The sequence below is a fragment of the Camelus ferus genome, chromosome 8, assembly GCF_009834535.1.
Source record: "Camelus ferus isolate YT-003-E chromosome 8, BCGSAC_Cfer_1.0, whole genome shotgun sequence".
In the NCBI taxonomy this organism is placed as follows: domain Eukaryota; kingdom Metazoa; phylum Chordata; class Mammalia; order Artiodactyla; family Camelidae; genus Camelus; species Camelus ferus.
In genome coordinates, this window is record NC_045703.1 from 9,977,182 (window position 1) to 10,003,032 (window position 25,851).

The 25,851-nt window shown below is 39.0% G+C and overlaps 1 protein-coding gene and 1 non-coding gene across 2 annotated transcripts in view; both read right to left on the reverse strand.

The window, feature by feature from the left end:
* The window catches only part of COL19A1 (collagen type XIX alpha 1 chain), a 323,156-nt gene that overhangs the window by 50,882 nt on the left and 246,423 nt on the right, over window positions 1-25,851 (reverse strand). The window contains 22 exon segments of the mRNA XM_032484458.1: window positions 214-240; window positions 685-729; window positions 814-864; window positions 2,936-2,968; window positions 2,970-2,981; window positions 5,287-5,340; window positions 6,694-6,747; window positions 11,576-11,629; window positions 11,876-11,929; window positions 12,008-12,112; window positions 15,109-15,150; window positions 16,529-16,582; window positions 16,681-16,734; window positions 16,840-16,875; window positions 18,426-18,503; window positions 18,610-18,654; window positions 19,587-19,676; window positions 20,369-20,422; window positions 23,297-23,350; window positions 24,023-24,076; window positions 24,172-24,207; window positions 25,132-25,167. Coding sequence (XP_032340349.1) covers window positions 214-240; window positions 685-729; window positions 814-864; window positions 2,936-2,968; window positions 2,970-2,981; window positions 5,287-5,340; window positions 6,694-6,747; window positions 11,576-11,629; window positions 11,876-11,929; window positions 12,008-12,112; window positions 15,109-15,150; window positions 16,529-16,582; window positions 16,681-16,734; window positions 16,840-16,875; window positions 18,426-18,503; window positions 18,610-18,654; window positions 19,587-19,676; window positions 20,369-20,422; window positions 23,297-23,350; window positions 24,023-24,076; window positions 24,172-24,207; window positions 25,132-25,167 — 1,122 coding nt within the window.
* Window positions 3,397-3,470, reverse strand: TRNAG-ACC. Its single transcript has one exon. It is a non-coding gene; the product is annotated as a tRNA-Gly (tRNA).

The following is a 25,851-nucleotide window of genomic DNA, read 5'->3' on the forward strand; positions in this document are numbered from 1 at the left end:
TGGGAGACAGTCAGGGCAGTGACAACATCAGGACCAACGAATGCATCTTGAACTGAGGACCAGGTGGTGGTGTTTCCTGGGGGTCCTGCCTGCTGCCTCTGGCATGTTCACTGACCAGCGTCTCAGGAGGCAGGCAGTTCTCCTGATGCACCTCTTTCAAACGCTAATAAAGACTTACTTTCTAAAAGACACAAAACATGGGAATATACGTACCACTGGACCGGGATCGCCTTTTGGGCCCTGTAAGAAAAATATGGGAAGTCATTTAAAAAGTAATGATTGCAGCAAAATGACAGAACAGGAAGAATTTTGGTCCTATTTGCTTTCATATACATAAAAATATCTGAGAGTTTTGTTCCATTACAGTTTGGATTTGAAGTGTAAGGTGAAGAAAGATCACTTGATGGGACTCCCGTGACCGTGACTGCTTGGACATTGATTTCATTCTCAGATTTCCAATGCAGAAAGTGACCCCACCCTGCGGAAGGCTGTTTTTCTTTATTTTGACTGTGTACATTTCCTCAGTTTTATTACAATTGGTTTCACTGCTTTCCTCCTGTAGAAAATTTGGTTATATTTGTTATGTATTCTTCCGTGAACTTAGGAGATCTTTTGGTTTTGTTTTCTTTTTTTTATTGTGGCTGTTTAACTAAAGGATGCTTGGTGATAAATAATTGTACTCACAGGGGGTCCGGGGGGCCCTGGGTAACTGGGAACAGTCACACCTCCCTTCAAAAGGAAAAATAAAGGTAAGAAGAATTTATAGTCATCGGTAACTGGAAAATTATTTTACATAGTCAGAAAAATAAATACCTGGATTTTATATAAACTGCTCATTCCATTCCCTTCATTGAATGGTACACCCTTAGAAAAGAAACGAGATACAGAATTATTCTTTTAAGTGAACAGTTAGCATCTTCACCCTTTATTATACTGTATTTATTGTACTGTATTAGGAAAATAATATTTTTCCTACTCTAGTTTAGACATGGAGTTGAATACTATCAGTAAAAAAATTACAATGCTTCCATTTTTGGCTTTTCAAAAGCAAGCGTAGAGGAGAAAATGAGAAGGCACTCTAGCTACACTTGGAGCACGTACACATGTGCTTTCAGTGGAGGTGTGATGAAGGCACCAGCTTGACAGATGAGACACTAATGCATTCAAAGGAAAATATTATTTGCTCATTAAAATTCAGTTCCTGAATTGCCAATTTATACTAACGGTTTACAGCCCTGATGACCTGCAGGCTGTAACGCAGTCGTGCTGATAAAGATGTGAATAGGGAACAATTTGGCTACTGAAAGGTCATTTTTTTACCCCGCAGTCTCTTCACATTAAAGAGAAGATTAAGGGAAATGGGGGAGACCATGTTACTCACAACCCTGCCTGGATGTTTCTACAAAAACCTATTCTTTTAAAATAATAGGGAACAGCAACTTCCTGATAAAATTGACTGGGGAGTGGAAAGTCCCAGAGTAACTAACACTTAAAGAGAGACTAATTTGAGAGGCTTTAAAAATCATAGATTTTAACATTCGGGGAAAAAAAAAAATCTGTGTATGAAGATTTCAGTTAGGCTCTTTGATCCTTCTTTTTAACAATTCCCATAGAATCAATAATCTGCATTTTCCTTTTTGTGATGTCCACTTTTCAGCTGCAAAACTGGAGAGCCATCATAGCACTGGTTTTGGACAGTATTACCCAGTAGTGCTCAGGGCAGACAATTTGCATGCATCTTCCACAGGCTCATGAGGGAGGGAAAAGCACTCTGCTCATTTATTCATTTAGTATTTCACTCCTTCACTGGACAGTTACTGAATATCTGGTCTATTTAGTGCGCTTAGTCCTGGAGGGGGAAGGATACTTTTGTCTGAAATTTCCTGGGGAGGTTTCTCAGAAAAGACAACCTTTAATTTGTCTTGAAGAAGAAATAGTTTTGGAGAAGGGGGTGGGAGGGAAGAGGAAGAATTCTCAAGCCCATTGTAAACAATAGGTCCCTTTTGTGAGCTCGTGTTATATTTTGCTGTTCTGTCCTCTGGGGAGGGAGTGAGTTTTAGTATTTGAGCCTCGAATGCTTTCTGTCCTGTCTCCTTGTTAAGGGGGAAGGTAAGACAAAAAAAAAAAAAAAAAAAAAAGAACAGGTTTAGAAAAACAGAGCGCCGACGTCTTCACGGATATGTGCAGGCTGTAACTGCGACAGACTCGTGACAAATCTTTGCTGTCTCCAGAAAGTCACAGGTGAATTCTGCCCCTTCTGGGTGAGTCTGGCTTCTTAAACTTTTGCCACATGTCAGGGTGGGAAAGAATGTTTGGTTGGACCTAAGCTGTGATGCTGTTCGACCGAGACCCCACATGAGGGCAGACTTGCTCCGGGGAGAGACATTGCTCCTCCACAGCCTCTCTGACCAAGTGCAAATCTTCTCAGTCCCAAGCAGGAAAACCTTGATGGCTCTTGTCTATTTTATTCACTAGCTGCTCTATAGAAACAGAATTTCCTTGCATCTTGGGCATCACGGATGGTAATGAACACATATAGCACAATACAATTTTTCTTCCAACTCCCACTGCCGGAAGGGATCTCTTTTTATAGCCCTTCTGTTTTCTGTGAATGAAGCTCATTGAAGTTAAATGACTTTCCCAGGGTCCCCCACGGCAGGAAGTGGAGAGTTGAGTCTGGGGGAGGGGGCACCCAGGTCTCCTGAGTCTACAACACGGAGGTCCACTGGTATGCAAATCTGAGCACGGTGCCTTTGGGCAGAGCTAATGGGGGAAAAATCAGGGCTCCTCAAAGGTACACTGGCTATCATTCATATCTATACATAAAACTCAGATGACTTTTATCCTTGAGAATATCTAAATGTGGCCTGATCTCTGAGTTATAAAAGTCTTAAGTAGACATGTGAATTTAAGTTTTAAACTTGAAGCAACTCACAGGTGGTCCAGGTGGTCCGGGTCTCCCAGGGGGGTCCCTCGCTGCCCTGCATGGAACATACAGCCCAAAATCAATGGTTTAGACATTTCTACCCCAGGTTTATGAACCAGATTGTGCTTTCTCAGAGAGTCACATCTGAAATCGATGTGACTTGTCATTTGGTTTCAGCCTTGCACAGTCTTATTCAGCTTGACTTTTCCCTTCACCTGGGGAACTACATTTCTAGACCACAGTAAAAGTAAATGTGTTTTCCTGCAGGCATTCAGATCCTCACTGTGTGAGCCCGCGGGTGCAGCTTATTTTCATTCATTTATTTATTTATTTCAAGATTTTTAAAACTAAGGTAAATTTCACACACCATAAAATTAACCCTTAATGTTAAAAAATTTTTAAAAAAAATTTTGTCTTTTTTTGGGGGGTAGAGGTAATTACGTTTATTTTATTTATTTGTTTTACTTTAATGGAGGTACTGGGGATTGAACCCAGGACCTCATGCATGGTAAGCATGCGCTGTACCACTGAGCTGTATCCCTTCCCACCAGAAACTTATCTGTAGATGGAGCTGGACAGCCCAGGTGAGGGTGTCCTGGACTTCTGGTGCAGATGGGGGAATGCTCCTCATTTTGGGGTGCATGGCAGATCTCCTGCAAGCAGGGGCAGCTCAGGGATATGGTCCTCTGGGTCAACTCCTCACTTTTAGCCTCACCTCCACCACCTTCATCTTTTGGGAACCAGAGGGGCCACCCCAAGAATTTGAATAAAGTGGAAAATCACAACTTGCATGGTGTCTGCAGGAAAAGAAACTTCTTCACTTCTAAGTTAATATTAGGCATGTCCCACTGAACAGAAGTGAATGGGGTACAGCGTCAGACATTCTGTTTATATGCAAAGCAGACTGAAAACGAAACTTGTGAAAAAATGAATTCAAGATGAAACCTGAAAAATGGGATTTCCTTCAACACCAGGGGCAAACGACAAGAAACGTCTAATAATAATCATAAAAAAAAAGAATCCAGAGACAGTAGAATTCTTACCTACCATGCTCATGAATTTTGAGGGATTTTAGTCTATTTTCATAAATTTTGATGAAGGGTTTCATTTCAATCTCCCATTTTTTCAGCAACAAAAGAATTTTAAAAATCTTTTATTTGTACCTTTACAATAAAAATAAACTGTAATGTTTTTCTCGCGATGTTGTCTGCCTGAGGATGGGTGACAACGAGTATACTGCATCTTTTCCCTGATTTGATGGTGACCATCTAAGACTGCCGACATCTGTCCTTCAGAAAATTATGTCATGGTTCTCAACAACCATGAGAGGGCAACAAACAAGGAAAATATGTGCCCTTTGAAAGGACTCACCCCTCCCCTCGCCGGCAGAATCAAAAGTCACATTTTCATTCTCAACTGTGCCCCAAAGCTCATCTCAGTGTGGCATTCCCATTAACTTCAAAAGGCAAATCGCGGACTGAGTAATTTCCACAGAGAACAGAGAGACCAGGCTGTGGGGTTGGGCGGGCTCCCACGGATGCCATCAGAAAAAAATGTGCCGAGACCGTCTAGAATAAGCACACTGTTTCCTTTCAACCTGGGGGCGGGGGGGATTCCTTTCCTGTTTAACACCATTATGTCCCGTTTTGGTCACTTTGGGGTAGAAGCCACTTGAGTGGCTCGTCTGGACTCTTGGTTCTGAGACATCTCTGATCTGAGTAGTTAGTCTCTGTGACTCTTTTGTTGGCTCCATCACACCATGGGTTAGATTCAGATCCCAAATTGGGTAACCGTGTGATCTTTCTCCTGAGACTTCTCTTTTGCTGGTCCTCCCTGCTGACCGCAGCAGCCCATCTGTCTGGTCAACGGGACAGCCCAGGAAACAAGTTGTGCTATAGCTCCTTGGTGAATTTCCCCTCTGCCCTTCAAAGGACAGAACTTTCAGATTTTCTCAGTAAAAGCATCAGTTACTGGAATTTTGGTCCTGAGAGCTGGCGTGCTGTCCAGAGCCTTGGCACCTGTGGCCGAACTCCCCAATACAAACCACATTCCTGCATCTCATCAGGAGATGCTCACCCCGCCTTTCCACATAGCTGGATGCCTAGGACCCTGCCTCCAGCCTGGACTTTGGCTGTATCGCATCAATGTTCTGTGCATCCTTTCCCCTAGAAATGTATCTTCTGTATTCAGACCAGTTTTTGGACCTAGGTCCTTGCAAGCCCACTACCAGAATAGCGGTTCCCTGACGTCACACCTACTTTGAGGCTTTGTTTGAGTTTATGGGTCTCTCTGTAAATGGTCCCACCTTGCCCCTCCCCCCAGCCCCAATCTGGACCAGAGGGGAGGCTTTTCCTCTGTACCTTGTCACCCTTTGTTCCCATGGGACCAGGAAGCCCAGTTCTTCCCAATAAGCCCTGTAAAACACAAAACTAGGTTTGTTACAGAAACCACAACTAAATGGCCAAGGGTAGTGGAAGCTGGTTGCTAAAACGGATACATTTTGAAGGTCATTTGATCCTAATTAAATCAGTCCTGCAAGCTTATATTTTTTCAGGCCAATACAGCAGCTGTCTCCTGTTGATAAGCCCTTGGAAGGATAAAGTTTGTATTTGTGGTCACTTTTTTCACCTCGGCCAACCACATTTAATGACCTTAATTGGACCCTTTAATACATTTAAGAAGTTAGCCTTGCTGTTTAAATGGCAATTTCCATATCATTCTGCCTTCCTAAATGATCTATAATTTTGGTAGTGATCAACATTTTTAATACTTCACATAGAAGAATTAACAATGTGCCTATTGAGTTATGTGGTCTGCATTTTTACCAATGGAAAATATAATGTAATTTTAATTCTTCTTTGAGAATAGAGTTATCTATAACGTTCATGCTTCCTTTCGTAACTTTTTCTCTTCACTTCATTTTAGTGTAGTGGAGAGCTAGGTTTGTTCTGTCTAACTGGTGGAAGCACAAATGGTAGAATTTTAATTATGGGACATTCATGATTCAAAACAGTAAGGAACACATTTGCAAAGGAACTCTAAACAGGGAAGAGTTGGAGAAATTGAGGCTTGAGTGGAGTTGCTAGATTGAGAAAATCAAAATACAATATTTGGGATAAACATGCTAAAAAAGTATCTATTTACATGAAATTCCAAATTTAACTGGCAACCCTAGGTTTCAGCTCTGCTTCTTAAGAGATTGGGTTTAGCAGGTGGAAAAGGAAAAAAAGATTCTGTTTTGAGAAAACAGGGTAACTGAAGACACAAAAGCCATGATGCTGTGTTTGAGAGAGTGAAAAAAAAAAGTGCTGACTGAAATAGAGGGTATTTTAATTCAGAAAGAGGAATTAGTTGCCTTTTATCATCCTTGATCCATTTATTTTCTGTCTAGAGAATAAATTCTTAGTTCATGGAGCTTAAAAATGTAAGGCTGTAACCCTCTGAATATGTCTCCCCAAGGTTAATGCCCAAATATAACTAAAAAAGATAACGCGCTTTTACATCCAACTGCGATTCATAGAGACTTGCTTCAGCACAGGTTGCTTTCTGGTCTGCTAGAATTTTCATGACAAGTCTCCACAACCCTGAGCCGCCTTAAGTAATGCTAAACAAAAAAATCTGAGATGTTGGATGTTAATTTTCTAGCCAATAGCTGGATAACCTACACAGAGGAACAAACAGCAAAGAGCAACGAGGAACGTTAGTTCAGCTTGCATCCCCCCAGCAGGTATGAACTGTGAATGAAACAAGTTTCAGCAAATACTTACAGGGGGTCCAGTTGAGCCAGGGGCACCTGGGACGCCTGGAATTCCTTGAAGGCCCTAGAAGAGATAGTTCCTGCCATAAAATCGGTTACATTGTTGGAAACAAAGCATTTTAGTTAAGCAAATATTTTGCCTATTGAAAGTGAAACACCTATGTTGGTTAATCAAGAAACACAATACTTGTCATAGGCAAATACCCATCTTCACAGTACAAGGATGTGAGCTAAAATGCCAAGATGTGGAATCTGCACAGACATAATGTCATGTGTTTGGTGATTCATACGGCATTTCTGATCTCACAGAGCCACTCCATCAGCAGCAGCATCTCTGAGAATCTGGCACTGCTAATGTATGGAAATACACATTTCAGACGAGCAGAATCCCACCAAAGAAGTACATGATTACACTAACACTTCATTCAGCTGGTGGAACAATGGAATATGTTTCATGCTACAACATTTAATTCAGCTGGCCAGTCATTATAAGAAATCTGGCTTATGGGTGAATTTAAATTTAGAACCCTTTAATGGCTTCAGCATAAAAGTGAGCAGACTCTCCCTCCCCTCCTTAGAGTTGTAGCAGGATGCTAATTGTACTGGATATATTTATATATTCAAGGAAGAACTGATAACTTGTGTAATTAATCTTCCTTTACCAAGTATGTCAGCAACAGAATATTAGTTAAATTACCTAAAACCCATATTATGAAATATTTTGCAACGATTAAAATCATCTTCCAAAAACTATTGGATAATGTAGAAGACAAGTTATAAAATGTTACGTAGAGTAAGGTCCAAATTATTAAAAAAATTATAAATGCACTTCATGAGAGATGAGACTCATAGAGGCTCATAGTGTCTTATCTGGAAACTTTAGTGTCGGATGTGTTTCCGAGTTCTGCATTTTCAGATCTGTTATAAAGGGAACACAGTACTCACACTGGATATTACATAACGCTCTCAGAGGTAACTGAGACAGCGCCCTCTAATACACACATGTTTCTATAGCGAAACATGCGATATTCTCACCAAGTAGGGTAAATAGACTAGCTCCATATGACTTCAGGTCAGATTCTGCCACCAAATAAATTTGCTGCAAATTTGGGGAAAATTTCCCGGGTTTTCAGAGGCTTTTGAGCTTTGAAATTGTGGGTATGGGGTTGTGGGCCATCCATCATCTTACTGTAACCAACAGTCCTCCTTGACAAGTACAAATAGGAATCACTTTTATCTTTTCAGGGCTTTTGTGTCTTTCCCAAATTTTCTATCATAAAACAGATGACTTCTAGAATGAGAAAAATATACTTTTAAACACCCACTTTTTATTTCAGATAACCATATGATGTATCGAGTTCTATTCGGAAGAACAGTTCCATTTTTTCGGGATTTTGTTTTCTTTACCTAGTAAGCCTTTTATATTGCCAAACCATTCATTGTTATAATAAAATTCCTCTACCTTGGACTGTGATTAAATATGCATTTTATACACACTGTAACTTTCAGGTGATGTGACCATGGTAAAATGACCACAAACTTATTTATAAGAGCTCTAGAGGACCAAGGTTCTATTGGGTCAAGGTTCTTTGCATCAGCAGAATCAAGAACCACGCTCTGCAGGGTCTGTCCATCTAATGCCTAATGGGATCGTGTGTTCCTTCAGGGTTTTTCATGTGATGGGAGGTGAAGATGTGCTGGAAAGATTCTCCCTGAATGTGCTGAAATCCCTCATGTAGTAAGAGTCTTGGGGAGAATCTTACATATACTTGTGTTGAAGGATGTGGACATAGACTTTCTTCAAGTTGATATCATTCTCACTAGCAGTGCTCAGTGTGTGTGTGTTGTGTGTGCACGTGTGTGTGTTTCGACTGCACACATTAGCATGTTGGCTCAACACTTTGATTCCCCACCTAGTAACTTGCTTATGGGTTGATAAGTGGAAAAGAAACAAATTTCCTCTGGGAATGACATCTCTAAATGTCTGGAGATTATAAATGCTATAGCACACATTGCTTTATCTCAAAATACCCACACTTCCATAAAATTCTCTCTGTATGGACATGTATAAGATGTGCATGTTCATACGTATTCTTTTTTGGTGGGGGCTACTTTCAGTCGCAACATGGAGTCAGCCTAGAGATGCTGAGTGAGACTTTAGGTAGTCTAATTTCGAAGCTCGGGACTCATTAACCTTTGATGACCACATTAAACTTTAAAATAAACCTCAGTCCATAAATAAAAAAAATCATTCTTGGCAGTCTTTCTCTGCATAAGCTGAAATTTGGCAGTAAGGGTGGAAGTTACTGTGGGTGTAGAAAGGGCAAGAAGATAATTTTCGAAGACAAGAAGGTCATTAAAGAAGACAAATACATATTAAAGAGGAGGACAGTCCGTTTAGCCTAGAGTGCCAAACTAAAACACGAATTAAAATCTACTGCATACATATTCAAGGGTCATTAGAACTAAGTTCTTTCCCTGCTCTGATATTTTTATTTTTGCAAGTCCTAGCTCAGTTGCTACCAAGAATACTTATTTTCCCATTGCTATCATTTATGGCTGACGGTATTTTTTGAGTCTATTTATCAATTATTACTCTGAAATATTGTAGGAGGGCCTGCATTCCAAGTAAGAATTTCCTCTGACTATTAGAGGGGAGTCTGTGTTCTGTTAGCATCTTACACGTTGCTAACTTTTGTGAAACAAAATACCTGTAAAAACTGTAGAGGATGATGTCACTTTTGTAAAGAGCAACAGGCAGGCAGTTCCTCTCTTTAAATCCCCAAATGGATTAAACTGATAATCAGATCATTATTAAATAATAATTGGAAATCCTCAAAGAGAAAGGGTGTCCCTGTGTATCTTTTCCACTAAGCGTAGAACAGACATCTCAGATCCTGTGCGATTAGATATTATGCGCATGTTGAAATAGTATAGTATATTGACCAGTTGGAAATGCATATGTTCTTGGTCAAAGTTGCATTCACTTAAGCAAATCAACAGATTGAACTTTCAGGGAGAGGGGTGGGGTATAAGTCAGTGGTAGAGTACACGCTTAGCATGCACAAGATCCTGGGTTCAACCCCCAGTACCTCCGCTAAAAAAAAAAAAAAAGTTCATGGAGATCAGAGTCCACGTATAAGTCAAGGTAATTTCAGTATTTCCCATCTGCTCAAGAGGGAAAAGGTGCGTTGCCCTCTAGCCCCCCTTCCAAGAGGCCCAGCGGAGTTAGTATGTTACTTCAGGCTCATAAGATTCATGTGACGTGAAGAAACAATGGGAAGGAACCTCCTTTGGAGCCAGCAGGCAATTCCCAGATAGCAAGTCCCTCGCCAGGTCTGCAGACACTGCCTCAAAGAACCCACAAGGGACACTCAAGGAAGAACACACTGAAACTGTGGAGGAACTAACGGGGGATTTCACTTCACCACGAGAGCTAAGGATCCTGAAGAATCAATAAAAGTTAACCTCTAATAAATTTAATTTAGAGTCACTTATAAAAAAACCTGAATCCAATTATTTCCTGATCTTTTTGTTATTACCTTCTCAACTGCCTTTAACACCTCCTTCTTGAGTCTCGGCAGTTAAAAGCTGTTAGGCTGTGAAAACCAGACACTGTGCTTGTACTTTCTGCAGCGCAGGGAGATGCAAAAGCTCCGTGACCCTTCCTTATTTTGGAAATAAAATGCCTTCACTTTTATTTATGGATGAAAATAAATGGTATTTTTCATTACTCTTCAATTTCGAACTTAGGAGAAAAAAAAAAAAAACAACCCACAAGCAAATCATCATAGTTTCCTTGACGAGAATCAATATTAATTAAAAGCAATATAAATGATCATTTATAAGGGGAATCAGAACTCCAACTCAAAAAGTAGATCTACTTGGTAACATGCTTTTCTGCACTAACATCAAGGTTAATATATGCCAGATGGCGCACTTACCTTCATTAAGAATTATTAGTACCAAAACTGTTTAAACTAACAACAATTCATCATCCTAATTGGTTTTTCTAAGCGTTAATGTGAATTATGTAGGAAAGAATGCATCAGTGTGGCTGAGAGTCAGAAAATTATGCCGCCATCTCAAAGGCACATTTGACTTTGAACCTTAGTGGAAGGGTGAGCAGCTGATTTAAACCAGTCCAAGCAGACTCTTTTGATAGACTTTTTTTTTTTCCTCCAAAAGTTTGAAAGTTGAGCAGGGATACAGACAAACCAAGGTCATTGAAGCTGAGTCACGTTCCAGCAGCGAACCAGGGAAGTTCTGCTGGGTCCTGGGGCTGCCCTCACCCCTAAGCTGGTTGTTAACTGTTCTTTCAATTCTAGGAGCTATGCTGGGATTCTTTTCAGTAAATCTCCTTTTCCTCTTTCTCCTTGCTTTCATCTGGAGAGAGCTAGAATGGTTACCTGCTACAGGAAAACAGAAACATTGGTCCCTGGTAGGTTAACTTGGTGTCTTAACTTCCTTGTCTCACAGACTGGCCCACTGATAATAGACATCAACTTATTATTATTTACAATGGGTTAACATTTGAACAAATCCTACCTAAGTCTTTAAAAATTTTTTTTTATCTTTTTACTTTTTAAAAACGTGTTTAGCATTGAACATGAATTATAGAAAAATGGATGTCCCTCTGTTGAGTCACATGAAAAGAACCATAAGTACTATATATAAAATAGATAACAAGTTTCTACTGTAGAGCACTGGGAACTATATTCAACATCTTGTAATAACCTATAATGAAAAGGAATATACGTTGTGTATATGTATGACTGAAACATGATGCTGTACACCAGAAATTGACACAACACTGTAAACTGTACTTCAAGCAAAAAATTTATCAGAAAGAAACAATAGTAGGACTATATGATCGGATAAGAGCCTTTTACCTCATCGCCTTTCTCCCCAGGGATCCCGGGGTAGCCGCGCTCTCCTTTGCTCCCCTAGAAAGACAACAAATTCAGCTAGTACACTCAACCATTTTGTCATTTTTTGGAAAAATGAAAACATCTCTTCTCAGGACACTCGGGGCATGTAACCCAGGCAGGATCAGGGAACAAATAAATGACATCTGCAAATGGCTTTTCTACCACTTTTCCAAAATATTTTTAGAAAAAGTAGTGTATTTGAAAATGTTTCCTTTTTTTCCACCCCAAATTAAAGGCTGCACAGAGGAGAGACTTCCTTACCTTTGGTCCCTCTCTGCCTGGGATTCCTGGAGGACCCCGTGGCCCTGTATCACCCTGGAGGACAGACGAAGCACAGCTGAGAGGAGGCACCACGTGTAACCTACGGGGTCCACCCGCACTCAGCCTTCGTACCTTGTGGGCTACAGAATCGAACTTTCCAGGCTCACCAGTGCCTGCATCTTCTCCTTTGTTGCTTTTCAGCCCAGGGACACTGGCTTGGCAGTTGCCACAGAAGTTCTAATGAGGATAAAGATAAGGTCACTGAGAGATTCGTCCAAGTAATTGATCAAAGCGAGTTTTGATCAAATTTGACCTTCTGTTTGAACTTTCGTGAGAGCTGAGTAAAGGCCATTGTTATGTCACTCTACTTTCAGAAACTGTATTTATACAATTTGAAAGATAACTTGGGGGTGGGGAGGGTATAGCTCAGTGGTAGAGTGTGTGTTTAGCATGCACAAGGTCCTGGGTTCAATCCCCAATAACTTCCTTAAAATAAAACAAAATAAGTAAATAAAACTAATTACCCCCTACCCGCAAAAAAAATGGAAAAAAAAAAAAAGAAAGATTACTTTTGGGGAAGTAAAAATGATTTTAAAAATTGAAAAAATAAAATAAATTTTAGTAAAATTGAAACAAATCCTGGGTCAAAACAGTTCTGTTGATGGTGGTCCCTCTTAGAGCTGGAATCTATGAAGACAGGCTGGAGTGTGCAATGTTTCCCACACTAGTTTTACTACCAGGATCATTTCACAGACCTAATGTGTTGGTAAGGGAGTTAAAAATACATATATAATTGTAGAACCACCCCTATTAAATCTGAAAAGCTATGAAGGCAGAGAGATGCCTGAAGACTTAAGAGCACCAGAAAGGTTTCCATAGTTCAAAAAGTATAAAGAAGATGAATTATTGCACCTGTAGACATAGCATGGTGCATCAATATATATATAGTCACATTTTAGAATGGATTATTCAATTGATTTTTTAAATTGAATTATGGCTGATTTACAGTGTTGTGGTAGTTTCATGACTGTTTTAATAAAACATAAAAATGGTAATAATTACGAGTCAATAGAATTTTCTAGAGTCACTTCAAACTGACCTCATCTTCTTTACGTTGGGGTGACCAGAAGGGTAGATGAAGGAGAACTGGATTTCACTGAAGTTTTTGAAAAAGTATCTCAAGATTTTCTCATGGAGGTTATAAAGATGCATCAATATTTGTCTAATGCACAGTCTTATTCCAAGAGGGACTGATACACAAATTAACCTAGAGGAAGGTCTTTGAAGGTCTACATCGTTCAGGCCTGGGATTATAAGTCAGTTCCTTTCAACACTTTAATCAGACATAGTTTTTCAAAATGAAAAGCAGGATGATCAAGTTTGCTAAAGACTCAAGACAGAGAAGGAGAGTTCATGTGTTGGGTAATGATGTTAGGATTATAATTACACCGTGAGGTTGGCGTAAAAGATCCAACCCCCAACCGAAATTCCCATATGCTTTGGGGAAACACACGCTTCCTCTTTCGATTGAATGCAGCTTGTTGGGACTATCAGTCCAGGTGTCCTGCCCACCTCTTGCCAATTGGCTCTCCTGGGACTCAGAACTTCCATGAGGTGATGCTGGGACAGGCAGATGGCAGAGGCATCTATTAGAGGGATGTGGCCTTGGGGAAACCACCCATCACTTGCATGTCCGAGGCCTTTGGAGCCCTGGTTCCTTTCCCTGTCGGAGCCTGTTCACAATCTTTCTGTCTGTGCTGTCCCACATTCTATCAGTGTACTCAGTATTTTTTTTTTTTTTTGATCCTGAGAGTGAAGGACCCTAACTGCTCCGTACTGAAATAGCTCCTACAGTCCCACCATTTATAACACTGCTGCCCTTGTGAAGAGCATGAGACTTACTGACTGAGGACCTGCGCTCCTGTGCTAATGTCACTGTGTTACTAGCTGTGTGACTCCATACAAGTTACTTGACCTCTCGGAATTTAGGTCTCCTGTGCACAGAGTAGGGAAACACCACGGCCTGAACTCATAGGATCCTTGTGACTATTAAATAAGTAAAGCAGCGCATTGCCTGGTGTAAAATTGTAACTCAATAAATACAAGAGCCTTCTGAAATCCCCATCAACATTCTTTTCTGACTTATGAGAAAATGTTGGCTTTGGAAGGTCTTAAAAATCCCTTTATTTTTATATTTATATTCATATTTACATTTACATGTACTACTCTCAAAATCTTAATCATCTGACATATATATATATATATATATATATATATATACACTAAAGTTTTGAGTCTTGTGAATTCAATCCATAAAATATTCTTGCCTGCCTACTTTTATGTAAGTCATTGTGTAAATTATTGGGCTCAATGTGAGGAATATAAAATAAATCACATGTACACACATATAGCCCAAGTGTGTGTGTGTACAAATACCCACTGTCCATTCATATACAGACAGATAATTTGTATAAAGTTTGAGTGTAATTATATAAAGGGACAGATTTTCATTTGGGTTCCGTCTTAGCATACCACAAAGAAACATGCAAATACATAACTTCCAGGGGCCCTGTAATCATCCACCCCCAACCATTTTATAAATAAAAGAGAGGGGAGTAGTAGAGACAAAAAAATGGTAGCAAGATGAATTCCCTATGAGGTGGCTAACAGGTAGAGATCATTTTGATTTAACAGAGTAACAGGTGTTTGTTAGGGCAATCATCAGCTTTGGAATTTTGTAGCTCACTTTTTAAAATCCCATGACATAAAAACTCAGCCTTGCAAGCTCACTGGTTACTGAGCAGCACGGTTTTTCACCTTGGACTGGCTTGAGCGGATATACAGTGATTGGGTTTCCCGGTGGTGAGCTGGGTGGGTAAACACCATTAAGGGAAATCTATTTCTCCAGTGGAGAGAAGGGCCTCCTTAAGGGTGTTCATGACAGTGTTCCTCTCCTGCAGCTCATCCCAGAACTGCCCTCTCCTCCCCTGCTCCCTGCTCTTCCCCTCCTCCCTGCTCTTCCCCTCCACAGCCCCAAAGAGAGGCTGGTAAGGAAGAGACTGGAGGGGTTAGTAAAAATGGCACAAGGCACATAAAGATCCATGCTCCCTTTTGTATCTGAAAGATGTTCTGCTGCTAAAAAAACAGTTTGATTTCAGACTAAGCAATTTACTCAAATTCTGGTAAAGATCTGCTTTCTGATTTATCCTGGAAATTAACACATCATTTCTTACCTTGAACAAGGCCCCGATGTCTCCCAAGAGAGGAAGTGCAATCTGTGTTTAAGGAGAAAAAAAACAAATACACGTATTCATACACATGTGGGCACATGGTACAACAAATGTATAATAAAGGGAGATATTTTCTCACAAAAGACAAAGCCAGTTGGGATTTAACATCATGGGGCTTCTAAGAGGCTCACCATCAGAATGATTGGCTTCACATTATGTGTCAAATCCAGAAACAGACACATGGCACTAGCAGAATTCAAAACTATTTTTGAAAGATAGCTTTGATTTCTCTACCAGGAACACACAAACACCCGTATTTCATTGTTTCCACTCTGAATCTCTGTTTTATATTTTCATGACATGGTAACCTTCATGCCAACCCTAGAATATTACTAGTTTTAAATCATACATAAAGATAAGTCATTTATAACTAGGAAAGCATTCCTCTGCAGAGCAAATCATCAGGCTGTTGAAAAATACGCGAAGTATAGGATGAGTCTTCCTTAAAGCTATTTCTCATTGAAATTCAAAACAGCCTCTAGGTGGCTTAGGTGATGGGCAGGACTGATACCGAGGGATATTGGGCATGTTTTGGCCCATGTCTTAAGGCATCCTTTCAGAGAGACACTATAAACCCAGGTAACACTTTATAAGATCCCAAGATGATACACACATGATTCACTCAGCGGTGAAGTGAAAGGCCAAAATATGCCTCTGCACATAGCTTATAAAGGCCCATGAGGCCCGAACAGTGTGGGAGGAAGAAGGATTTGAGAGGCTTAGAACTGAGAGGCCAGATTTGGAATTTATTATACAAAAACTCTTAATACAATGTCATGTACCATATGGCTTCTCAAATTATAACTGCCGGTTCTTAGGCTATATAAAGGGATTTCACTGTCACTCAAAGCAAAGTTTAACCTAAAATAAAACTTTGGAACACACGTTTAGTGCTTAAACCCATCTTTAGAGATCCAACTCAAGCCAGTTTTTGTAATTTAATCATCTCAGCATTTTAAAGCCACAGAATCAATAAATATGCACAATATTGTATGAAACTTACTTGCAAACTTTCACTTAGAAAAATGAAATTCATTTAGTCCTTAGCATTAGAAAGAATAGAATCTGTGGCAATGTATTTTAATTCAGTTTTCCATGGGATTGAGACATTCTTTGCCAAGGCTCAGCCTGGGGCAAAACTGTACAACTGAATTATACCCTTAGGAAATAAGTATTCATCACACACACAAAAATGCTGATGTAGCTTGAATTTTTTCCCTTCTACAAAATAACGGGGATAAACAAAACCACCAAGCAGTCACTGAACACTCTAATTAGTTTGGACAGCAAAACCTGCTTGGTAGGCTGTTTGGTTTCTGGGTGCATTAAAGACACATAAATCACGCAGAGTCTGTCAACATACCGGGTCACCTGGGGGGCCTGGTGGACCTGGCTTTCCATCTCTTCCTGGAGCTCCCTGAAAACAGAAGCATCATGTTCAAATCTGTACGTTGACACAGGTGTAGATTAAAATGGGTTGGGGGAAGAGGAAAAGTAGGTAAAAACCATCCTTACATCATTCCCTGGGGTCCCTGGAGTTCCTGGCAACCCAGGGAGACCTCGAGGACCCTGGAAATGGGGCAAGTAGTTAATTATAAGGACAGTCTTTTGGAAATCCTCCTGTCCCCCAGGTCAAGACGGATTTGTCGTGCCAAATAACATTAATGAGCTTACCTGAATGCCTGGCTTTCCAGCCGGTCCTTGGGAGCCCTGAGTGGAAGGAGGTTCAAAGATCAGAATCCTGCCTGGAATGTCCATAAATTATCCAAGTGGGATAAAGGGCTAAGTATTGTGATTTATTTAGTGGAGCAGCAGGAATTGCCACCATACACAATCTGACAACTCTCTGAAAAGTTGGCCAAGACGTCTGAGCAGCAGGTGAACACCTGACCGATGACAGTCTGGCAGTAGCGCCACGGCTGTGCTTGGATGCCTGGGACGTCCCCCTCAGCACCACGATCACCCGTGCCGCTCTCGAGTGCACCAACAGCACCCTCAACGTCTAGCTGGCTGCCCGCCGGGTAATCGGCTTCCCTTCCTTTCTGCTTTTGGCTGCAATTCGTTGCTCTGAAGAAATTGTCAGAATGGGACTTGGCAGTAAAACCACTCAGTCATTCTTTTCTATGTTAGAAAACTGGAATCTGGGGTAACTAAAACGAGGCTGGGAGATCATCAGCGCACCTAATGATGACAGGGTCCCCCCAACACGTGACCGTGGGCCACTGGATGAGGAAGTGACCGACCACTTAGGTAAGTAAAGAGCTGGGTTCTCAGCACCTGACTTCAGTACCTGCTCACTGCCTTTTCCCTTCTTACTTTTCAAAATAAATATTCATATCACTGCCACTGTCAAAGCTACTTTCTTGCTTTCTTTCTATTTACATCGTGTCCCTAAGTTATTTTTTGTTTGTTTGTTTACTTTTTGCTCCGACCTCCTTCACTCCCCTCATCATTTCCTGATTTACTTTTTTACTTTGTTTAATCTCCCATCTCCAGTGGTCTTTATGTTCTTGCCCTGGAAAATCAAACACCAGTCGCACAAAATATAAACATTCATTATGACGCCTTATTTACTTCTCATGGTAATTCCATTTCAAGGCCAATTCCCAAATTAATGTCATCAGAATAACCATTTATTTCTACTTTTCTTGTCCCAAAATCTTCTATGTTTTCTCATAGTAAATAAAAAGTTTTATCTCTTGTTGCTATTTAGTCCACAAGAATGCATATAATGGCCATTATTACCATTATTATCCTTATAGCTAAAACACATTTTAAAAACTGCCCATTATTTGTCTTAACTATCAAAAACAGATTCCACTCTCTCTTCTCTAAGATATCACATAGAGATTTTTGATATCATCTCATTTATACATCCTCCATTCACTTTAAAATTAATTTTTCATTTTACTCTATTTACAAACAGTAATATATAATCACCTAAAACTAGGCATTCTCATAATCTTACAAACATGCATTTGTACTTTTTAACATAGAGAATGGAGGAATAGAGGGTTAAATCACTTCTAATTCAAAATCAGTGTCTGTGTGATTAGCATCTGTAAGTCAACGAACAGTGGGTACCCTCTGTGCCTAGGATGTAACCACAATGCTCATTAATTCTTGCCCTTTGACTGGTGTTCATTTTGTATTTCCTCCTCCGACTATTTCACTCTTTTTTCCTTGTTGAACTTTATCACTGGATTTTATTTCACAATCGGGTCAACAGGGTTTCAAAAGCTTGATTGAGTTTCACTTACCGTCCGGCCAGGAATTCCTATCCCTGGGGGGCCTTTGTCACCTGGGGAACCGTGGACACCTGGCAGTCCTCTTTCCCCCTGTGCAATGAGATGCTTCTGTCAGTGCGAGGCTCCGGGGACGTGAATTTTCCAGTTACATTTTGTTAATTATTAATTCTTTAAAAATTATCTATGATATTTTTACCTTTGGCCCTCGTGGACCAGGTGCTCCAGGATTTCCATCTAATCCCTAGAAGAAAAAGAAGAAAAAAAAAAAATGAGGTGAATACACTTTTTTTTTTCAAAAAAGTTTAATTACGTCTCAGAAGTCATAACTCAAAAATGTTTCATTGCTTTTCATTTTTGAATAAAACTTTTTCTGTGAAAGAATAAGGAACAGGGAATACAAATTTCACTAGGTTATAGATTTTTGTACGGTCACTTAAAAATACAAGAAGTTTTCATCTTTAAAATGAAGCATCTGATGTTGAGAACTATTTATTATTATTAATATAAAGGTCAAAGGGGATGAGAAAAAAAGGCATATGAAACAGGCATATGAGTTATGGGTTAGGTTTTCCATAGGTTTTCTATGTCCTGGGATTAGCTCAGGCCACAAGGACGTTTTCTACAGATGATCACCTGTGGCCATATGGGCAGAGCCTCTGGAAGGGAAATTTCAGGCAGTTCTTCTGTTTTACGCTATTGTCCAAAGAAAGTTTATGGTTTAAACTAGCATACCTTATTAAGCATCATAGATTCTTAAAGAATCCATGTAGAAGATTCAGGGAGGCCTATGAATCTTCCAAAATTGTACGTAAAATGGTGCATGTTAGTGCATTTTCTTCAGAAGAGAGCCCTTTGCTTGCATCAAATTTCCAAAGAGATTAGCTTTCTGATCTAAAGAATAAGATGGGGGGGGGGATGCATATAGCTCAGTGGTAGTGTGTGCTTAGCATGCACAAGGTCCTGGGTTCAATCCCCAATACCTCCATTAAAAATTAATAAATAAACCTAATTACCCCCCCCCACAAAAAGCCATCAAAAACTAAAGAATAAGAGGAATACTTATTTTTCTGCGACCTCCACTTATTCCTATACCTGTGATCTGAAACTGGGAACACACAAATGGTAATTAATCAACTTTCTAAGGAAATATTTAGCAAAAAGGCTGGTACTTACTGGTTCCCCAGGCAGGCTTTTTCCTGAAGGACCAGCATCACCTTTTGGACCTGGAAGTCCAGGAGGGCCTATGATCCCACCTGGATCTCCCTGAGGAAACAAGGTAAGATTCTCACTTCATTACAAGGTTCACAGTGGGAGGTGTGGAGGCAGTGGGTTCTATTGTTTTAAGTTGTCGTCATAGCGATACTTCATTCTCTCATTCATGCATTCACTCATTCCACAATACATACTAAGTGTCCAATCCATGCTGGATACTATTCTAATTATTATAAGTGCACCTAGATCTTGGCTGAGCTATGTTACAGTAAGTTTATAGTATCGTGAAACATATGTGTATAAATACTTGCACAAAAGGACAAATTCAGAGTTCTTTAGATAACCTTTATATTTTCTTTAAGTTATTTCCAAGTAATGGCTCAATATTAATATACTATTTCCACGTAGACATAAAGAAATAGGTCCTGAGAGATTGAGACTCCTTTCGTCTATACCTGAGTTGTTAGCTGAGCATGAAACAGACTTTTTGAGTCCTGAGATCTTCATCTCTAAGGTAGTTTATTTTGTCACACTGTGTTTCAGTGCGGGAACTGGCCTCCCATAATGTAAAACTCCAGAGACGCCATTCATGCCAAAGTTTATTTGAATATCTATCCCTGCACTGGCAGGGATATCCTGTAGCCTTATCCTATCTTCTTACTTCCCCAATGTCCTTATGACCCTCTGTCTCTTCCTCCTACTCAGTGATGTAATATATAAAGTGAGTGAAATGGGAGCTATACCTTTTCTCCTTTAGTGCCTTGTTTTCCTGGGATACCGTGTTCTCCTGGCAATCCCTAGAAAATTCAGAATTAATGAGAGAGAGCAATTAGAACATTGCTTAATGTAATAACATTTTTATCTGTGAATCTTTGTCTGTAGAACAGAATTTTAATTTAAATTCTGTTAAATTTAAATTTAAATTTAAAATTTCTAGAAACATACAACTTTCCAAGTCTGAATCAGGACAAAACAGAAAATCTGAACAGAGCAATCACTAGTAGTAAAATTAAATTTGTGATTAAAAAAATACAGCAAACACAAGTCCAGGACTGGATGAATTCACAGGGGAACTTAACCAGACATATAAAGAAGAGCTTATACTAATCGTTCTCAAACTATTCCAAAAAATTGAAGTGGAGGGAACGCTCCTAAATTCATTCTATGAGGTCGCCATTACTGTGATACAAAAACCAGACAAAGACACTACAAAAAAAAAAAAATTACTGGCCAATATCTCTGATGAATCTGGATGTAAAAATCCTCAAAAAATATTAGCAAACTGAATTCAACAGTACATAAAAGGGATCATACATCATGATCAAGTGAGATTTATTCTAGCAATGCAAGGATGGTTTAATATCTGCAAATCAATCAATGTGATACATATTTACAAATGGAAAGATAAAAATCACATGATCATCTCAACAGACACAGAAAAAGCATTTGACAAAATTCAACATCCATTCATGATAAATGCTTATCTAAGAGTATAAAAGGAATCTCAACATAATAAACATCGTTTATGACAAACCCAAAGCTAACATCATACTCAATGGTGAAAAGCTGAAAGCATTTCCTTTAAGATCAGGAAGAAGACAAGGATGTCCACTCTTGCCACTTCTATTCAACATAGCATTGGAAGCTATAGCCAAAACAATCAGACAAGAAAAAGAAAAAGAGAAAAAAATCCAAATTGGAAGGGAAGAAGCAAAACTGTCACTATTTGCAGATGACATAATACTATACATAGAAAACTCTATAAAGTTTCCACCAAAAAACTGTAAGAACTAACACGTGAATTCAGTAAAGCTGCAGGATATGAGATTCATATACAGAAATTTGTTGCTTTTCCATACACTAATAACAAACTATCAGAAAGAGAAAGCAAAAAAAAAAAAAAAAAAGAAAGAAAAACAATCCTATTTAAAATCAAATCAAAAAGAATAAAATACCTAGGAATAAATGTAACCAAGGAGGGGAAAGACCTGTACTCTAAAAACTATAAAACACTGATGAAGGAAACTGAAGAAAATATAAAGAAAGGGAAAGATAACCTATGGAATGGTAGAAAATATTTGCAAATGATATGACCAATAAGGGGTTAATATAAAAATATATAAACAGTTTGTACAACTCAATATTGAAAAAAAAAACCCAATTTCAAAAAATGAGCAGAAGACCTGAATAGACATTTTTCCAAAGAAGACAGACAGATGTCCAACAGTCACATGAAAAATGCTCAGTATGGCTAATCATCAGGGAAATGCAAATCAAAACTCCAATGAGATATCACCTCATACCTGTCAGAATGGCTACCATCAACAATTCCACAAATAACAAATGTTGGTGAGGGTGTGAAGAAAAGGGAACCCCAGTACACTATTGATGGGAATGTAAATTGGTGTAGCCACTGTGGAAAACATTATGGAGGTTCCTCAAAAAACTAAAATTAGAACTACCATATGATCCAGCAATTCCACTCCTGGGTATATATCCAAAGTGTTCCTAACAGCATTATTTATAATTACAAAGATATGGACGCAACCTAAGTGTCCACCAACAGAGTGAATAGATAAAGAAGTGGTATGTATATACAAGGGAATACTACTCAGCCATAAAAAGAATGAAATCTGCCATTTGCAACAATGTGGATGGGACCTAGAGGATATTGTGCTTTATGAAATAAGTCAGACAGAAAAAGACAAATATACTGTATGTTATCACTTATATATAGAATCTAAAAAACAAAACAAATGAATAAATATACAAATACAGAAACAGACTTACAGATCTAGAGAACAAACTAGTGTTTACGGGTGGGTAGAGGGAAGGGGAGAGAGACAAGATGGGGTAGAGGATTAAGAGTTACAAACTACTGTGTATAAAATTATGAAGCATGAAGGATACATGGTACAACACAGGGAATATAGCCATTATTTTGTAATAACTTTAAATGGTATATACTCTATAAAAATGTTGAATCACTATTTTTGTACAACTGAAACTGATACAGTATTATAAATCAACTATACTTCAATACCTCAATATAAAAAGGAAAAAGTGCATTTAAAGGGTGTGAGGGTGTGTGTGTCTGTTTCTCTGTGTGTGTGTGAGAGAGGCAGAACTGTGAGCCTACTAAAGCTAGGTTATAATGCAACCCGAGGACCTTTTTACAACAGCATTATATAAGTATTTTCAGCTAAAAGACTTGCCCTTTTTGGTAAATGTTGCAAGAAAACAACTGAAGCTCTGGAAGTGTTTTTCTTGGATGCAGAATTGAACCACAAGCCATGTGTAATGATGTGTCATAGAAATGCTTGCTTTCTGCTGTTGTTTTCTTTGTTCCTTTGGAGGTTTACCAATCTCCTCTACTGTTGATACACCACTGACTAGTGTGTCCAAAATGATAATTTAGTTAACTTGAGTTCCAAAGATTGATTTGTTGGGATAATAATATTCAAAAGGACCTCACATGAATATATGAAGACACTAGACTTCTCAATATCCCCTGACCTTAGGTGTGATCAGTTTTAGTGATGGAGATGACCCATGACTTTGGAAAATGTAGGACAACTCAGTCACATGAAGAGATATTGACATTCTTTAAAACATGCTTAGTCTCAGTTTAGTTTCCAAGTATCAAAGACTCATGCATCTACTATACATACAATATTTCCTGGTGGTCCTCTGGGTCCCATAGGGCCTGCAGGTCCTTGCTGACCCTATAATAGAAGACGATATGGACTTTAACTTTGCTGAAAAGTGGATTGCATCTGAATATATGTAAAACATGATGTGACCTTTATCTAGAGAAAGATCAAGTTTTCCCCCATCCAGCTTCCTCTGTCTAACACCGAAATGTGCTTTGGGCTTACAAAGATAGTTTCAAGATGTTGTCATTTAAATGGGTCTGTTCTCCCCAGCAGGTGAGGCCTGGACAACTTGCTTTACCCACTGGGGAGGACACAACACATTACTCTCTTGCATGCCTCCTGGTCTTCTGTGGGACACTCCTGTGGAATCCCACATGGGCAATTCAAACATTTCTGGGCTGCATAATTTTGGCTTAGAAATGGAATCCTGAATCCTGTTCTCTTGAGGAATTCAGTGCAGATGTAGGGCACACTGTTTTCTCTTAAAGCTTTGTGAGTTACTCTCATGAATATGCTCTGAAAAAGAATGTAAAAATCTCATTGTGGTCCAAAAGGCATAATTACCATGTGTGTAATCAATGCAGCCAATGGGGAGGGAGGGCATCACCATTGAAAAATGATAAGGTCTCTGAGAACATTTGTGATGAAAACAAGTGGTCCATCAGAGCTCCTTGTTTTACATAAGAGATGGCAGTAACTTCAAGATAATTTCCTCATTTGTCTCACTTATTTCTTATATACCTTTAGTCCTGGGCTTCCTATTGTACCGGGAGGACCGGGATCTCCAGGCTCGCCCTACACACATGGGTGGGAAGCAAAGTGAAATGGTGACTTTAATTTTCACAATCTCATCAGGTTGGAGATGCGAGTGAAGGATGTCAGGAGATTACCTTTATTCCCTGTGATCCTGTTATACCAGGTTCTCCCTGTAAATGAAATAAACAATCACTTTATATGTAATGCTTAAGTTCAGATGAGAAGAGCATCTCTAATACCAGAATTCATCTACATTTCCACTGACTGACATACAATAAAGGGGGAAATTACGGAAGACACGATGAAGTCAAGGATGGTTCATTCTAAAACATGGTTTAAAATACTTATTGCTAATAAATAAACAACTTCTTATTTTTCTTTCTTCTTTCTAACAGTTTCTTCCCAATGTCACTTTTGACACATATCATCATGGTCCATTAGTAATCACTGCATTCTCTGCTGATATTGTGATGACTTGCCACCAGCTAATCTTGTATCTCAGAGAACTAAAACTTCAGAGGCAGGTTGAAAAGAAAGAGTAGAATTCAAGCTGATGTGTCATGGAGATTCTACTATCAGGTAGAACTTTGAATATTTAATGAAACAAAACATATAAAATGTTAAAGTTATGCAAAAGAGGACACTATTGGCTACAGTGAGCTGGCTTTTCTTATTTTCCATGACTTACCACTGATTCTTTTGATAAAGTCATCCTGTTTGATACATCCAAATATTGTATCATTAACAGAATCTTTAGAAAAAAATCTGTATCTTATATGTTAATTTTGTATTTTAAATATCCTAAGTGTATATCTTTCATCACATTCATGCCCAATCACAAATAGTAACGGGTTAAAGAACATATCCACTGCCCAGAACAAATGTTAAAGTGTCATCACATGATAAAATGTAACAAGGCTACAATTTCTCATTTATCCAAATAAAAGAGTCAAAATTCACCAAAGAAAAAGTAAAAATGCTCAGGGAGCTTATTTGATCAAATTTATTAGACTGTAAAGTAAACATACTAGAAATCAGAAAGAAAGAAATCAATCAAGTAGAAAACCCAAGATAGTGATAACACTTCCACTTACTCTGTCTCCCTTTTCACCTTTGGTAAAGGGTTCCCCCTGGGAAAATGGGTAGAAAACAGAATCAATTATAAACTCTTTTAGAAATAATCTCTCCAAAACTGGAGGAGGATCAATCCTGCAGGCCAAACTCAGGCCTCCATTGCAAATGTGCCTCGAACATGATCTAGAATGTCACACAGTCTGCCTGTGCAGCTTAGAAGGAGTGTATGAAAATTAATTTAAAAACTCTTTCATTTTCCCATATGAATGGTAAGTTAATCACCCTAATGTTATTTTGAGGATCCGGAGTGGTTGACAAATTGGAATGCTGTCCAAGGCCAAAGCTTCCTCTTGCACAGTTTGCAAAGAAGACAGTCTCTCACACACACACACACGTTCAATCAGAGGCAGAATGAATGGGAAGATGCTGGAGTGATCAATGGAAAAGCATGCATTTAAATTCTTCCAGTTACTTAAGCTGATGCTTAAACATACAGTTAGAGTTTAAATTAGTGTTTCCAAATACAAAATCATCATTTTTGAAATACTTTACTAATTTTCATTTTTACTTTAATGAAAATGACTTGAAGGGGTTAATTACTGGGTGAATAACCGTACAAGTCTGTGGAACTGATAATATTCATGTTGGGTTTGGGTGTGAAGGTTCTGGGGAGACAGAAGGCATTGAAGGTATGCAATTTATTAAACAACACTCTCCCCACTGTCACTGTGTTACCAACA